The sequence below is a fragment of the Tachypleus tridentatus genome, chromosome 7 (genome assembly GCF_004210375.1).
Source record: "Tachypleus tridentatus isolate NWPU-2018 chromosome 7, ASM421037v1, whole genome shotgun sequence".
NCBI classification, from domain to species: domain Eukaryota; kingdom Metazoa; phylum Arthropoda; class Merostomata; order Xiphosura; family Limulidae; genus Tachypleus; species Tachypleus tridentatus.
The window spans coordinates 56,381,697-56,399,304 of record NC_134831.1 but is presented as its reverse complement, the minus strand read 5'-3'; the positions used below and the strand labels follow the sequence as shown (position 1 = coordinate 56,399,304).

Sequence of the window (17,608 nt, the reverse complement as noted above, 5' to 3'; positions counted from 1 at the left end):
GTGCTTGGCATGGCCAGTTGGTTAAGGCACTGGACTCATAATCGCGGGTTCGAATCCCAATCACACCAAACGTGATCGCCATTTCAACCGTGGGGGCGTTATAATCTGATGGTTAATCCCATTATTCGTTGGTAAAAGTGTAGCCCAAGAGTTGGCAGTGGGTGGTGATGATTAGCTGCCTTCCCTCCAGTCTTACATTGCAAACAGCTCAGTTAGCCCTCGTGAAGCTTTGCGCGAAATTCAAAAAACAAAACAACCTTTGCCATGCCGCTATACCATTCCTATACTGTGTACTCTTCAAGGTTCACTTCACTGAATGTTATTCGACAGAATTCTTCTTCATGGAAGGTAAACTGGATTGCTGATGTGAATTTTAAATCATAACGAGTAACTTATAGATACAGTATTTGATAAACACTCTTAAAGAGATGTAGAAAATATTAATATTTATATTATTTTAAATTACATTTGTATTTAAAAATATAAGTTGAAAGTACTCAAACAATGTAAGTTCAAAAATATTGGTTATACAACAAACAAATAGCGTGTATGTGTTAAAATAATAGATGTACTTCCACAGGTTCCCCGAAATGTTCTGTTTTAAGAGTAGATGAAACCAAAGTTAAGAGCAACAAATATTTTTATTTATTGCGTTTGTAGCTCATATGTCATGCTGTGTTATAATCTACAGAGTATATAATTCTTTTCGTAGCACGCTCACGTTTTACCGACATCATGACAGTGCAAATTGTAACATTAAGAGCCCTTTATGTGACGTCATTTTTAGTGTCCATTGACTGACTGACAGAAAACACACTACTGTATATTGGTGCAAATGTTTAAAATTGGTGATCCTTCCAGGCGGCTTTTGGCTTCCTTTCATAAAAAATACATCCGGTTATTTTTTTATTCTGGAGTTACTTTCATTTCAAATCTGAAACAGTATAAATTTATTTTAAAGTGTTGTTAGCTAACATTATTATTTTTTGTTGTTTATAATTTCAGGGACCTCCTGGAATAATTGGACCACGTGGACCTGTTGGGCCAGAGGGAAAATCAGTAAGCGTTGATCCTCCTTATTAAGCCTAAATATATTGTCTTTTTTAGTTTAATTCAGATTGACGTTATGTAAGTAATTTCGTGAATGAAAAACAGATCCTTTTCATATATCACGGGCTGGCAGAATGTACAATCTGAAGTATGAATGAGCATTCTAGTGTATGTTAGTTAATCTTACATTAAAGGATTTCGTGCGGTGTGGGTTCTCCAATAAAGTAAAACAACATAACTTGGCTTTATCCATTTTCCAGTTTTGTGCACCTCTGGCACAGTCTGGCGTGTCTCTGTTAGTTTGGAGCTTATGAATAGTTTTATGCATCTATAGCATAACCTAACTTAGCTTATTAGTTTTGAGTTATGAGTAGTTTTGTGCACTTTTATCAACTTTAGATATTGTTATTAATGCCGGTATATATGTACCAGCATTAATAATATATACATTACTTGCAACTGTTAGTTAACTTGTGCTTCCCCAGTGGCAGTCTGCGGAATTCGTAAAACGGGGTTACGATACCCGTGGTGGGCAGAGCACAGATAGCCCATTTTGTAGGTTTGTGCTCAATTCAAAACAACAAGTTAATTTGGCCGAATTTGAAGCAGCTAGATGAGATTTTTTAAACAATTGTCATGAAAGATATAATTCTGTTGAAATTGTTATCATCGCCAAATGCCAGAGAGAAGACCGAAGGCTTACAATGATAAGAAGGTTTCAAGACATATGGTGGACGCAACATCTATATCCCAGAGTGTAGCTTTGTGTTTGATAAAAAAAACTAATATTGAAAGGTGTTTAGTAAATTTAAGATTTGAGTGCGTTTTATTTCTTGCTTTTGTAGCCCATATTTTATATTGAGCTATAACCTACAGAGTATATAATTCTTCTCGTGATTCATGGCATGCGCACGTTTTGCTAACGTTAAGCGCCCTTTATGTGACATCATTTTAGTTTTTACTGGCTGACTGACAGATCACGCACAACTAGTTAAAATCGGTGACTCCAATATTTTGTAAGTTTAGGCTTTGGATGTGTTTGTTGTAATTTGTGAGTACATTACATCATATAACGTAGAGTTATATCCTTGATGACGAGAAACCCACTTGAAATAAAAATGTATCTCATAACGGCTGGTATGGATATTAACACCTTTATTGATAAGTAGAGAACAACGTTTCGACCTTCCTAGGTTATTACCTGTTAAGAATGTCGAAACTTCATTCTCTGCTTATCATTAAAAGTGTTAATATTCATACCATCCGTTCTGTTGTTGTTGTTTTGAATTAAGCACAAAGCTACACAATGGGTTATATGTGTTCTTCCCACCACGTGTATCGAAACCCGGTTTTTAGCGTTGTAAGTCCGCAGACATACCGCTAAGCCACTGGTGGGCCCATCCGTTCTGAGATACATAGTGTTATGTCATAACTTATAATAGTGTTGTACTAATGATTTGTATCGAGATCACGTTCTTAAGTTATAATTTTGTTACAATTTATTATGTTGAAAGTTGGTCAGGACAAAATTGGTTAAAATTTATGTCAAGTTATGCTTTTGTTTATTTCATTAATGAAATAACCAGAAATAGTATAAACATATCTATACGTTGCTTTAGTTTCAACCTAAATGTCTATCAGTTTCAAATGGTGTTCTAGGTCTGACTGTATTTATACTACATAGAGTCCAGCGTTTACTTAAACCGGCACATGTCTTGATGTTTAAAATGTTCCCCAGTGCGCCAACAGTAAGTTTACTGAAATACAACTCTTAAATGTAGGATTCGATTACTCGAGGTGGAGAGACCAAAAGCAACCTATTGTGTAGCTTTGTGCTAAATCAAGAGAAACGAATTAGAAACTAGTTTTAGCCGCAACTGAGCGGCTCATAGAACGGCTTTGGGTTTGTTTCTTCTTAGTTTCAAGTACAAACTTTTAGCTCATAGCTCCGTCATCACTTGACCGATTTGGGTGATGTATTTGACCACTTCCAAGGTCTCATAGATCAATTTATTCTAATTCTGCCTAAAAGAATTTCAATTTGAAGGTAGGCTGTTAGAAGTCTTGAGAAGTCGTAAAATCGAATCTGGTATACGCACGTCACACGTTTGGTATCGTTGACGCTCAAAATAATAAAAAGGGAATAAATGCCTAAAAGAAATTCAAGTGCAGCAGCTATTGAGGATTCTATCTTGTTTGTAGAGGGCTTCGGACAAAATGTCCTTTGAGCAGCTTATGTTTTAATTTAGTGACAAAACTTTTTGAATATAGCATCGTTTTGTCATGCTATCCAATTTGTTTTTGCTGACACAGAATTCTCAGTTTTCGGGGGGTTTGAAAAGAGCAGTTCTGATTTAAAGATATTCAGTTTCAAAGATTTTTTCTGGGGATCCCGCAGTGGCACAGCGGTACGTTATATTGCTAGAAAGCGGGTTTCGATACCCATGGTGGGCAGTGCACAGATAGCCCTGTGTATAGCTTTATACTTAATAACAAACAACAACAATTTTCTGTGGAATGTGGAGAAATATAAGAAATATCAAAGTTTTAGCATAAGGATATATTTTTTTCTCTTTTTAATTGCAACTCACTTTGCACAAAACAAATCGAGGTTAGAGAAATGTCCTAATCTGAGGGTCGCGGGTTCGAATTCCCGTCGCACCAAACATGCTCGCCCTTTCAGTCGGGGGGGGCGTTATTATGTGACGGTCAATCCCACTCTTCGTTGGTAAAAGAGTAGCCCAAGAGTTGACGGTGGGCGGTGATGACTAGCTGCCTTCCCTCCAGTCTTACATGCTAAATTACGGACGGCTAGAGCAGATAGCCCTTGTGTAGCTTTGCGCGAAATTCAAAAACAAACAAAAGAGAAATGTCCTGTTCTTTAGTGGTGTAGAGCTAAGGTTGAGAAGCGTAACATTAATGTTAAGAGTTTGAAATTCGCAGTAGGCATAGTACTGATAACCTATCGTGAGTCTTCGTGTTTGACAACAAATAAACAAAAAAGGTCAACATTATGAAAGCAGGAAATGAACATTAATGCTTCTAGCGGTAACGTTTACTAATAATTCAAAGAACACACTGTTAGGATCTCATAGAAGCGTTTGAAGGTTCTCACGATGTTCGTCAGAAGAAAAAAAACAAAAAAAAACGGTAAGACTCCAGACAGGCTCAAACTTGTGCATAACACAATGAACTAACTTTCTTGTATAAAGCTAACCAAAGGGCTAAGAATCGGTGTTTTAAGCCTGCTATGTTTTTGTAGTTCGTAATGAGTGGAGAGCAACAATACTGTGAGAAGATAAGCTAAAAATTTTGAGGTTTAGGTAAAACTTGAATTAGGTTCACAGCATCACCTAGCGCTTTACTAACTCGTCCTTTCTCCTGTTTGTATACATTGTCTCGGCGATGCTCTGCGTTTTCAATAAGATGCAAGATGTGATACATTTGTGGAATGGATGAAAATTAATGGTTCTCAGCATATAGTCACTTGAAGAATAAGTTCAGAACTTGAGATGCGCTCCTTCATGTCAGCGAGAAGTCGTCTTGAGAATCTAATATTCATATTTTTTTCCATAATTGATGGAATCCAACTATGATATTACATTTGTAAATGGAAAGTTCGGGTGTTGACCTATGTTATAATAACATTAATAGGTACTACAGTAGATGCTTGTAGATGTGAAAAGTTTGAAGTTGTAGAATGAGTTTTGCATAAAAACCTGTAGTTTACCTGCGAATGAAAAGAAGGAGATGAATATTCCTTGCCATATTTTATGAAATAAATTTTGTTCGTTTAAGCGTAAACCTACGTAGTATGCTACCTGGACTATTTCCACCATGTGGAATCGAAGTCTGATTTCACTGTAGTTAGTCCGTAAACTTACAGCCGTTTTTACATTTATATTTTTCTCTACAAATGGGTTTTCTTAACATCACTGATTACAGCTGATTCGTTGGGAGACATCTTAAAAGGCATCATAAAACGAGATCAACAACAAATAAGGAGTGGCTATATTGTAGTGTAAACCAGTATTATAAGTGATTAGGATTTTATGGGAAGTCTTAAACTTAAGTGGACTTTTAGTTGAATGTGTGTTTTGTGTTATAGCCCTGGCATAGCCTGGAGACTAAGGCGCTTGACTCGCAATCAGCAGGTCACGGGTTCAAATACATGTCATTGGGCATGCTCAACATTTCAGCTGTGGGGACCGAATAATGTGATGGTGAATCCCACTATTCACAGATAAAAAACTTCAAAATTTGGCAATGAGAGATGTTGACCAGCAGCTATCACTTTAGTCGATCACTGATGAATTAGGAACGGCTAGCGCAGATAACTCTCGAATGGATGTGCTTGAAATTCAAATAAACTACCTTGTTTTTATCAACAATAATTAGCTGGAAGTAGACTAATGGCTAGCATGCTGGACTGAGGAACTGAGAGTTCATGGTTATGTAAAATCTAGTGCTTTTTAGCTGTGGGTATGTTATAAGAGTGACGGTGCAATCTCACTTTCATATTAGAGCAGTACCAAAGCTGCCTCCCATTTGATCTATCAGTTCAAAATTAGAGATAGCTAGTTTAGCTTTGTGCAAACATAGGAAACAAACACACAAAAAAGAAAAAAGAAATTCTGTTATTGTTTTCATCTTTTATTTTTTGTAGGTAACGTTCTATGTAAACTATTAACAGGACTTGTCGTAAAATGTTGAAATTTGGTTGATGACTGTACATTATTATTTCTCATTTTCTCAGAAAAGTTACATTCTTTCTTCGAGTTGGAATATGGACATTATAATAAAGTTGTTATTATTATTGTAAGTGACATAAATTTCTGATTAAAACTAGTGTTGTGACTATTTCTGAAATCTCTTTATCTTCTAATAATTGAGATGAAGTAAGAGTTGAATTAGAGTATTCATAATGTTACATTTATCTATCTGTTGATTACTGTTACTAATATCGTAAGTCTACTCTTACATTTATATTTATCCATGATTCACGTGTACTTCAGGGATTGCAGGGACAGAAGGGTGAAGAAGGAAATCCTGGAAATCCTGGATCTCATGTAAGTTACTTCAATTCATCTACGTTGTGTAGATAATTCTACAACTCACAACGGAGCCTTTTTGAATGTATCAGATGTACAATAAACGCCGGTTAATAAAAAAAATTAACCTTTCGTTACTTTTATCAACACAGTGAATAAAAACAACAGTCTTTAGCTAGCATAAAATTTCATTAACCGTTACTTAGGTTGGGTAACTTTAAACAGCAAACAAGTTTTGTTAACTTTTAGTAAGTAGTTCGAATTAATGAATACTCGTCACTATAGAGAACTCCTAACATACAATAATTTTATATATTTTTCCCCCTTTATTAGGTACATCTTAAGGCCAATGAACATAAAGCAAAAATATGCATTTTGCGTTGTTAGACTCAACCATTTATTTGAGTAGAGCTTCAAACATTCGCTTTGGCATGGTAGATATAAGCGTTTGCAGAAGGCTGGCTGGAATGTTATTCCAAGTGGTGAAGATGGCTTCACGAAGATCATGCACTGTTTGGAATTGACGTCCATTTCTATAGACTTCCCTTTCCATCCACCCCCAAACATTTTCAATGGGGTTCAGTTCGGGCGAACACGCTAGATGGTGCAAAAGAATCACGTTATTCGCCATGAAAAAGTTTATTGTTCTGCTGGCATTGTGGATTGCAGCGTTGTCCTGCTGAAAGATCCAGTCACTTCCACACGAGCGAAGGCCTTCAGTCAATAAGGATGCTCTCTCCAACATGCCGATGTACCTAGCTGCTGTTTGACGCCCCAGTATAACCTAAAGCTCCATTGTTCCATGGAAGGAGAAAGCGCCTCAAATCACGATAGAACTTTCTCCACTGTGTCGTGTAGAAAATGTTTCCGGTGGGATATTCTTATCGTGTCAGTAACGTTGGAAGCCATCTGGATTATCCAGGTTAAATTTTTTCTCATCAAAGAACAAAATCTTCTTCCACTTTTCTACGTCCCATGTTTGGTGCTTCTCAGAAAAGTTTAACCGAGCTATTTCGTGGTGTGGAAGGAGGCGTGGCCTTTGAAGCCTTGCTCTCGTAGATGCTGTCTTATTGTTCTTGAGCTACATTCTGCGTCTGTAAGGGCCTTAATCTGGTTTGACGATCGGCTGGTATCTTGCCGGACAACCCGTCGAATCCTTTTGCCCAACTCCAACGAAATTTTCTTGGGCCGACCGCTTGAAATTCTCGTTCCATATATCTCAAGGTCTTTTAAGAAATTTGCAACAGCAGTTTTATTCGTCCAATCTCACCAGCGATGGCACGTTGAGAGAAACCTTGCTTTTGCAGCTCGACAATTCTGCCACGTTCAAACTCTGTCAACTTTTTAGCCTTTGCCATGTTTTTACCCAATGTAACACAGAAGATGTCAGTGGGAGATGTCGACAACGCTAATGCTTGAACACAAATGACTAAATTTCGTTACGTGTGTACCGATTAACGCTTCGTTTCAGTATAGTCTTGAACTTTTGACCAGCTAGTATTTAGAATAATTCCTCAGTGTTCACATTTTCCCTATTAAATGCTAAAAAGGTTTCTTAATTTTTATTTTCCCTTTTTTTATTTTCATCTTTCGATTCCAAACAGTGAAGCCATCTTCACCACTTGGAATAACATTCTAGCCAGCCTTCTGCAAACGCTTATATCGACCATGCCAAAGCGAATGTTTGAAGTTATTCTCAATGACAGCCGTGCAACTCATTACTGAGACCTCTTGTTGGGCATTTCCTACCCTGTTTAGAACTTCTTTTTGGTATGGTCTTAAACTTTTGACCAGCTAGTATTTACGATAATTTCATAGTGTTCACATTTTCCCTATTAAATACTAAAAAAGTTTTTTATTTTTATTATCCCTTTTCTTATTTTCATCTTTCGAAGCTCTACTCAAATAAGTGGTTGAGTCTAACAACGCAAAATGCATATTTTTCTTTATGCTCATTGGCCTTAAGATTTTGGCCAGCAGTGTATACTTTAAATTCAAATGACATCCTGGAAATAATGGCTTTTTAGGTTAAACTTCAAATAAAGATCTCGGAACATGAAATAAGAATCTGGGAAAGGGGCTATCCATAAAGTACATATGATCAAAGGGATGTTGTTGTGTTTTTTAAAAAAACATACAAAAGAGGTACAAGGGGAAGGGGTTTTGACAAACGTGTAGTACGCTTTTTGAGACTATCTGAGGAGCCTTTTAACTTTTTCCGCATTTTAATCTTTTTTATGAGACAGAAAAGAAATATCTTTTCACTCAAAACCCACTATCTCTCTCACTCTTGCCAAAATTTCTGTCAGCTTGATATTCTTTATATATACTTCTGTCGTCCTGAAAAGATGCCACCCGCTGGTACAGCAATAAATCTACGGATTTACAACGCTAAAATCAGGGGTTCGATTCCCCTCGCTGAACTCAGTAGACAGCCCTAGGTGGCTTTACTATAAGAAGACACACATGCCTGTAAAGTATCTCTTAACAATATGTTTTTTTTTTCTGATTTTATTGCTTTTTATGAATTAAATAAATCTGTTATCAAAACCGCTTCTGTGGGTGAGTGGGTGTCTGCTCACCACACAAATCTTATGGGAAACTTTCAATCCCTTTATTACTCATTGAAGGATAATTTCAAGGTTCCATTAGGTTAAACATCTTTCAATAACATTTTCACAACAGAAACCTTGGTGGTTTTAATTTTAAAATAGAGAAGGTGGGGTGTGGGTCTCAACAGATAAATCTAGTTCTTTGAAGAATATTCACCAGAGTAGCGCAGGTTAACTCAACCTCAGAACAGAGCGATCGTGTTATGGATTCCCATTTCATCTTTCGTAAACTATAGATTCTAGCAGTACTTCATGCTCTTTAAATTTTAGTAGTCATAAACATTGCGAAATAAATTGCATTTCTTAACCAACAAGCGAACTAGAAAAATCGAAAATAAATTCAGCATGCTGGCTGAAGTTAGTATACACTGGCCGATTACCCGTGGTGCCAGTAGTGATAACAGTACATGGTGACTCTGAAAGACATGTAGCATTGTATAGTCATTTCTTGTTCAAAGACAAAAACATGCCAAAGACAAAAGACATTTACTTAGCTATTGGTGATCAACGTGTATAGGTAATGTGCTAGTTAATGGTAACACTTACCTTGTCGTACACCATTCATTTGGTGGTGTTCACTGTTTGTTTTCTTTTTTTAAAGTCCTGAAAAATATTGTTTTCCAGAATACGATTTTTCTCAAGGAAAGGTATCAGTTGGAAAGGTATAATAAATCAAATATAAATGCAGACAATATAAATACAATAAATGAAGTAAAGAATCTTTAAAATGATAATTATTTTACATTGTTTATTTTACCTTTCACATTATGTTACTTAACAGTGATTTGAGTTGAGTGGCAGGCAGGGAGTTGCTCATCCTTCATGTTAATATATTCATGCCATTATCCGGGCTTGCAACCAGCAATTTCCCTCCCATCCTGCCATACATGTAGGTAAATAACCTTAATGTTTCACCAACGATGACACATCATGTATTTTGTAATCACCAACAATGACACATCATGTATTTTGTAATCACCAACTATAATGTTTCAACCACAACGACACCGATATCTTGCCATACAGGCCCGATATGGCCAGTTGGGTTAAGGGGTTCGACTCGTAATCTGATGGTCGCGGGTTCGAATCCCCGTCACACCAAACATGTTCGCCCTTTCAACCGTGGGAGTATTATAATCTGACAGTCAATCCCACTATTCGTTGGTAAAAGAGTAGCCCGAGAGTTGGCGGTGTATGGTGATGACTAGCTGCCTTTCCTCTCATCTTACACTGTAAACTTAGGGACGGCTATCGCAGATAGCCCTCGTGTAGCTTTGCACGAAATTCAAACCAAACATTTTCACACATTTAGATAAATTAACCTTTCATCAACAATGACACTGATAATGTATTTTGTACGATATAAAACGAAACTACAAACTGCTATATACATCTACAAACTAAATCAATGTGAATAAATAGGTTAATTGTTTTGAGAAACTCGTACTCAGTATAATGTAAAATTCAATCTTTTCTCGAATCTCAAAAAGCACCACCAAAGAACTGGAAATGACGTCACATGACGTCATAGATAATACAAAATTGTCTTTGACGCTATTTATCGCTTTCTAACTCTGTAATTCACGAAAAAAAAAGTTACATTGGCGTGTGAAGTATTCATGACGACATATACGCACCTTGCGTATTGTAAACAAACAGCACCACTTCGAGAACATTTTTCCAATTTTTTCTAAATTTCTGCCCACAAACAACAGTTTCTCGCTTGAATACTCGGTAGATACTTGAAAAACTGATAATACAGAACTGTTTCTGACGCTATTCATCACTTTATAACTACGTGAAGTCGAATCTCCGTGTGATCTCTTCACCGTTATTTTGCTCTACTATGCGCAGCAAATTCAGCTGCCAAATTTTTCTGTACATTCGAATGGAGAAAAATAAAGTTCTTCGTGACGGGAAACAGAGGGGAAATCTACATGCACATTTCGCGAAGTTGGGTCACACCATGTAATAAAAATGTTTTTCCAGTATTGTACATAAATAACCAATAGTTTCATTGTATATATATATATATACACAATATTTCCTGTCATAATATACTTATCAGAGAGTTCATTATTTTTAAAAATAAGAGCTTAATTGAATTATAAATACCAGTTTAGACTTGGCATATGAAAATATGCGCGTGCGCACACACACACACACACATAAGTTACAAAATAACATAAACAATGAAAATAATTTTATATTTCTTATCATCATACAGGGAGTGAAAGGTGTAAAAGGAGAAAGTGGCCCACCTGGACTTCGTGGTCCTCCGGTAAGAGGCAATAGTTATTCATCTATAAATACCGAAATAACGAAAATTATATTTTGTTTTGGTTAAAAATAGACTGTGTTAACCGTGTTTAAATTTGACGCTTGTATATATTATGCTACTGAAATAAGTGTAGTTGAAAAATAAAATTTTCTTATTAACTACAATATTGTGTTTTGTTCCTTTTTGTATTTTTAGATATTGTTGTTATTTTATTTATTCTCTGATTTCATTGTTAATCTTTCTGTAGTTAATGGGTGAATTTAATTTCCTGTAATTGCTGAAGTCAAACTTGCGCTACAACACTGGAAATAAACACCTGTTTACTTATTAATTATCTACTTTGTGTTAGATGACTGAGTAACTAACTACCATCTGTTTATTTCGGGTGTTACTTTGACTTCAATTATTCAACAAATTAGATTGTTTATTATCACATTAAATTCATATCCTATTTTCATAGGGTAATCCAGGAGCTACTGGTCCTCCAGGATCACCAGGAAAAATCGGAAGTGATATAGCAGTAAGAAATAAAACTAATTTTTGAATTTCAGAGCAACTTATTCTAGATTAGATTCTTTTAAAATCGAAAATGAGGCAGGTTTTAATTACTAACATTTAAGTGATGCTACAATCAAAATCAACAATTCTAGGGCTACAATCTACGGTTAGAAGCCTGCACTCTAACCACGATTCTTTAATAAAACATACAAAAATGTAATAATGTATTTACTTTCATCAAATTATTAACTCTGATTTAAACGTGGTTAGTAAATTAGATTTCTTGGAACTGGATTTGGAAGATATCTTTAGGTTAATTCTACCAAAATAATTATCTCGGATGCTGATTAAAAACTTGAGTACATTTTGTAAGTTCCGGTAATTAGAAAGTGTTGTAGGTATGTCCAACAAGAAGTTCAACTAAGCACATTTTTCTGGTAAAAATTCTTTACAGTTGTGAAAATTCTTGTTTTTAAGATTTAAAAAAAATTAGTCACAGTTGGAATTTTTTAAACTAATCTGTAATTTCCTAAACTTGTGTGCTTTGTCCTCACATCGCAGTTAGATGGACTTATTGGGCAAGTAGGAACTTCTGGACCTCAAGGACAAAAGGCAAGCCAAAAATGTTTATTTATATATACTAGTGTCTCGATGGTTGAATGAAAGACAGTAATTGTAAAACGTACAGCATACACAATAGACTAAATCATTAAGACATAATTCCAAAATTCAGTTCCCACAGTATTGACATTTCATTAACATTCTGTTAGTTTATATTAATTTAAAACTTTTTTTCACGTAAAATACAGGGCAAAACTGTTAGTAGAAGATAATATTTTTACATTCTTTTCATTTTATGGGGCTAATTATTCCATGCCATTAAATAATGTAAATTTCAACATTATGGCAATGTTTCATTTATCCCTCTTAACAACTGAATGAGCCAGGGTGAGAATACTTGTCATTTCTTAGAATTCCTATATACTTTTAATAAAGACATGTAATAAGGGTTCTACTTGAATAAACAGATTGATCAAGTTAGTGTCTGGAATAATTGTCATAGTACCTCATGCAGTGTCTTAACTATACGAAAATAAGCCAAGAAGGAGCTAGCAATTGGGTCTGGTACATGCTGGAAGAAATCAATTTAATAGCACTACACAAATAAGCCTTGACAAAAATAGTTTTCAACACCATATATTAAGTTTTGTTTCCATGCCACGGCCCAAAAAGCCGTGACAAAAATTGTCAGTAGAGCAGACAGTTCGCATAATAACTCTGTATGATGCTGGTTGGACTCTCCGACAACTTGATATAACTTGAAATGCTCCCCAAACACTGTCAAGTACACCCGAGATCGAGACACTGAGACAGGTAGATTTGAAAATAGTAAAAAAAGAAGCAGAACACCTAAATTCACTGATACTGATGTTAAGTATCTTCGTTTATGCATCCTTAGGGACAGAAGGAAGACAGCCACTGATTTCAAGTATGAGATAAACGACCATGTACCTAATGATAAAAACTGATAAAAAATGATAAATGATCTGTTATAGTATCAATATAAAAGATTTTACTACCAAGAAGATAATTACCTCAAACACTCATCCAAGCTACGCAAAAATTACTTAACTAAGAAAGAAGCTGGTGAGTCATTTAAATGATGCATTGACCTCCACAGAGATCCAGTTCAGCAAATCTGGATTTGACAGATTAAAAATTTGACAAATCAGAAGTTACTTCCAAAGAAACTTTATGGGAGTATTTTAGAGACGTTTGAAGTAAAATTATAAAAAAATACTTTGATTGAATATGTTACAACAATGCCTGAAAGACTGTTTGTAGTTTGTAGTTATTTGGGCAAAAGGGTGACACACAAAATATTAATTGTTTGCTGAACTCAAGTACTTCCACTGAGTCTCTGTTGAACTAAATATGAAGATTAATAAAGTTTTAATGTTTCATCTGTGATTTATCTTCCATTATTCTTTGAAAATGGCCTGAAATCCAATTTTTACTCTGTCCTAACACTTTTGCATTGTAATATTTGTTATATTTTATTCGATGAAAATTAAAAACAAAAGTTTGTTTATTGTAACTTAAGCACAAAGATACATAGTATGTGCTCTGCTCGCCACGGGTATCGAAACATGGATTCTAACGTTGTATGTTCGCAGACGTACCGCTGTGATACCGAGGGAGGAAAAACAAAAGTAATATTACACAACTTACCTTCAAAACAAGTACAATATATAGCGTTGTTTACATAAACTTCTAAATAAAGTTATTGCTTATTTTAGGGTAAACTCTGTCCATTACTTAGAATCGAACTTCTGAGTTTGGCGTTATAAGTCCGTATATTTGCCACTGATTGACCGACTGAAAACATTCTAAAAGTGTTTAGATAATATTCTAAATAAAAACCGTAGCACTGTTTAAGTAACCTTCCAAATAAAGACGCTTTAACAATAATTTAATACTTAAAAAAAAGAGACAACGTAGGTGTGTTTATAATGAAGCATAAAGCTATACAATGGGCTATCTGAGGTTTGTCCACCACAGGTATCGAAACCCGGATTTTAGCGGTGTGAGTACACTGACGAACCGCTGTGCCAATGGGGGCATACGCTTAGGTAATCTTACAAGTAAAAACAATGTAGCAGTATTCAATTCATATTATATATATGTATACACACAGTAGCTGTATTTGAATAATCTAAATAAACACTTTATTGTAGTGTAAATAAACATTACAAATAAAGACACTGTAATTTCGTTCAAACAGTCTTCTGGATAAAGACACTGCAGTGATGAATAAATTTTACAAATGAAGATAATGCAGCAGTGTTTGAATAATCTTTTCAGTAAGACTCATAACCTATTAAACTATTATCGGAAACTTTAACCAATATTTGGCAGTATCTTACAATAAAATACGATAGATTTGAAACTTATAACATTGCCATAATACCGTGTTACTTCAAATTTAAGACGCATCCTACTTTTAAAAAGGGATTTAAAAAGGATGATAATTAGAAAGGAATAGATATATTTTAAAAGAGTTTATTAATGAATCAATAATGTTGATGTTTTTAAAATGAAATATAATAAAATATATAAAATATACAGAAATTTTAAAATTTTCATCACAGTAATGTTTCTTCCTGCTTTCTTTATTTAATCAGAATGTTACTTTGATGTTTCTTCTGAGTCACTGTTATATTCTGAAGTTGAAGCATCTTCATCGTTCGATTCACTATTGTCTCAAAGAATGTCATCTTGCGTTCCATCTTCCGCATCTTCGAAATCTGACGGCAGTTTTTAACTAATTGTTGTCCTTTGCCGTAATGATAAACCTTTTTCTTTTCATAAATTTCTTACACCAGCTACGACTAGCCTTGAAATAAATACCACTGTTTTTTTTTGCATTTTCTTTTAAAATTAAGACTTCTCTCGTTACATTTGCTTCACTCACTGTATACTTTCTGTTGGCTGCACGATTTCCAGTTTGTTTGGTTCACAAAATAACTTTTCTTTTGGATTCGGCATCGTACGTTAAACGCTTTTCTATGGGTAAAAAACACAATAAGATAACATCTGAACAACAGTAAAGTCGGACGAAGACTGAGGACCGTTATATCCAACTTTACCGCTAGAGGCGCTGACATAGGCATTGTTTTTGTTGTTTTGGAATTTCGCACAAAGCTACACGAGGGCTATCTGTGCTAGCCATCACTAATTTTGCAGTGTAAGACTAGAGGGAAGGCAGCTGGTCATCACCACCCACCGCCAACTCTTGGGCTACTTTTTTACCAACGAATAGTGGGATTGACCGTCACATTATACACCCCACGGCTGGGAGGGCGAGCATGTTTTGCGCGACGCGGGCACAAACCCGCGACCCTCGGATTACGAGTCGCACGCCTTACGCGCTTGGCCATGCCAGGCCTCTGACATAGGCAAATTTAACGTTTTGTACGCTTTTTTTTTTTAAGTCTTTCTAAGCTAAGTTCTTTTAAAATATAGTCCAAGCTATTTGTTAATGCAGAATGTTTTTCGAATGTCTTTGTTGTTTGATAAAAATGATGTTTTCGAGACTTTCGAAAAGTGAAAATAATACCTCGAATTTAAGACGCACCGTAATTTTCAGTTCGGAAAAATGTGGAAAAAGTGCATCTTAAATTCAAAAGTAATATGGTATATACCCTAATAAAAATATATATTTATTTATTTCAGAAAATTAACTTTCTTTTGAATATTTTTAGGGAGAGACTGGTTTACCGGGAAAAAGAGGTCCAGCAGGTATTCCTGGAGAAAAGGTAAAGCCGTTGATTTCAAAACCTTAATTTCTAATCACCACTATGGATTTTGAACATTCTGAATTACTAAAGTATAGCAGTATTTTAAATTATGAAAATTCTACCAAACATTTTTATATGTCAGTTAGAGCTGTAAATTCGTCACCCCCATTTGTAGTTAAAGTGGCGTACCTCAAAAATAAATTACGTAATCAAATAAGTTTGTTTTCTGAATTTCGCGCAAAGCTGCTCGAGAGCTATCTGCACTAGCTGTCCCTAATTTAGTAGTATAAGACTAGAGAGAACGCAGCTAGTCAAAACAACCCATCGCCAACTCTTGGGCTACATTTTTATCAATTAATAATGGGATTGACCGTACGTTATAATGCACTCACGGCTTTAAGAGCAAGCATGTTTGGTATGACAGGTATTCGAACCCAAGATCTTCAGATTACTAGTCTAACGCCCCTAACCACCTGCCCATACTGGGCCATAAAATAAGTAGATTGCATTTCCTTCGTTAGTTTCTTTAAAAATTACTAACTATTATGGTCTGCGACTATTATTTTTTGTTGTTCTCCATAATATTTTCTACTTACACTCTTTAGTTCTTTACTTATTGGTTTGCCGAAAAGTTATTTCTATTTATTTTTATTTTTACCACGTGCTTTTTGATGGAAATATAAATATATAATAAAATATGTATAATGAAAACAGTTACACGTTTTATAAAACGCGAGACTACATAAAAAGACATGTTTTAAGTAACTATAGTTGGAACTCTTTTTTTTTTTAAGTGTTTCTAAAAATTTTTTTAAAATGATATACAGTAGTGCAGTATACTTGTCAGCCACTTTCTTTAGGGTATTACCAGATTCCATAAAATAAAGAACCAATATTTTGGCTGTGTGGAGTTTTAACTACAAAAAACAGGCAGACACTAAATCTGTCGCATGCCAAAACATCTCTGTCCAAAATAAACCTCTTCCGGCTCAAAGCTACTCAAAGTTTGCAGGATCCAAAATTTTTCGAGCTCATTTTAAAGTATACTCCAAGGATTTTGGATAAAGGTTTACTTACGTACAACCGTCTTTACTACTTAATTAAAAAAGAAAAGAAAAAGAAATTTCGCTGTTCACTATAATTTTGACCAACATACCTAATCAAACTATTGTTGGTGAACAAAGACGGTGAACCACCAATACTTCTTTTCTTTTACCACAATAGTTTCTGAACCGTGTGTCGAGCGAGTTTCATTAAGTTAGGTATCGTGCAAGTCAAGGTATGTGGATTGGGGTGTTGTCAGTGAAAAATGTTTGAGAGCCACTGTTTTAACAATTCAAACTATGCTCTCTCGGTAACTTAAAGGCAGAGACAGTATTACAATATTTGTCTAACTTTTTTTTTTTTTTGTCCAGCTTATACGTTCTGACATTTAGCAATGGTGAAAGTAAGAAATATAAAGTATTTGGGAAAAATGAGATGAAAATCAAGCAACATTGAGAAAATATATTTAGTATTACGAAAACGTTTACTAATATAATAAGGAAGGTTAACAGCTTATTAAGTTTCATATGTATTTTACTTTCGATAGGGGGTGTCCGGAACTACTGGGGAGACAGGTGCAATTGGTCCTAGAGGACTTAAGGTACGTATGCAGAAATTAAAATTAATTTTATTAAATTATACATGTGTAGGAACATAGGCGGAAGTCTATAAATGAGAGTTACTTTTGCAATAAAAAAAATGAAATGAGTGTCGAATCCATTATTATAACCCGGGAACCGTATTCTTCTGAATAAATGTTTTACTTTTTTT

General features: G+C 35.0%; 1 protein-coding gene across 7 annotated transcripts in view; it reads left to right on the top strand.

The window, feature by feature from the left end:
• LOC143255719 (uncharacterized) overlaps positions 1–17,608 on the top strand; it is a 106,192-nt gene that overhangs the window by 36,368 nt on the left and 52,216 nt on the right. For 4 of the 7 annotated variants that reach the window (XM_076511818.1, XM_076511817.1, XM_076511814.1 and 1 more), the window contains exons 10-16: positions 1,006–1,059; positions 6,066–6,119; positions 10,941–10,994; positions 11,455–11,514; positions 12,054–12,104; positions 15,758–15,811; positions 17,385–17,438. In XM_076511818.1, the coding sequence (XP_076367933.1) occupies positions 1,006–1,059; positions 6,066–6,119; positions 10,941–10,994; positions 11,455–11,514; positions 12,054–12,104; positions 15,758–15,811; positions 17,385–17,438 (381 nt within the window). The remainder of the gene's footprint in view (positions 1–1,005; positions 1,060–6,065; positions 6,120–10,940; positions 10,995–11,454; positions 11,515–12,053; positions 12,105–15,757; positions 15,812–17,384; positions 17,439–17,608) is intronic. The other 3 variants (XM_076511820.1, XM_076511819.1, XM_076511816.1) reach the window with 1 other exon arrangement.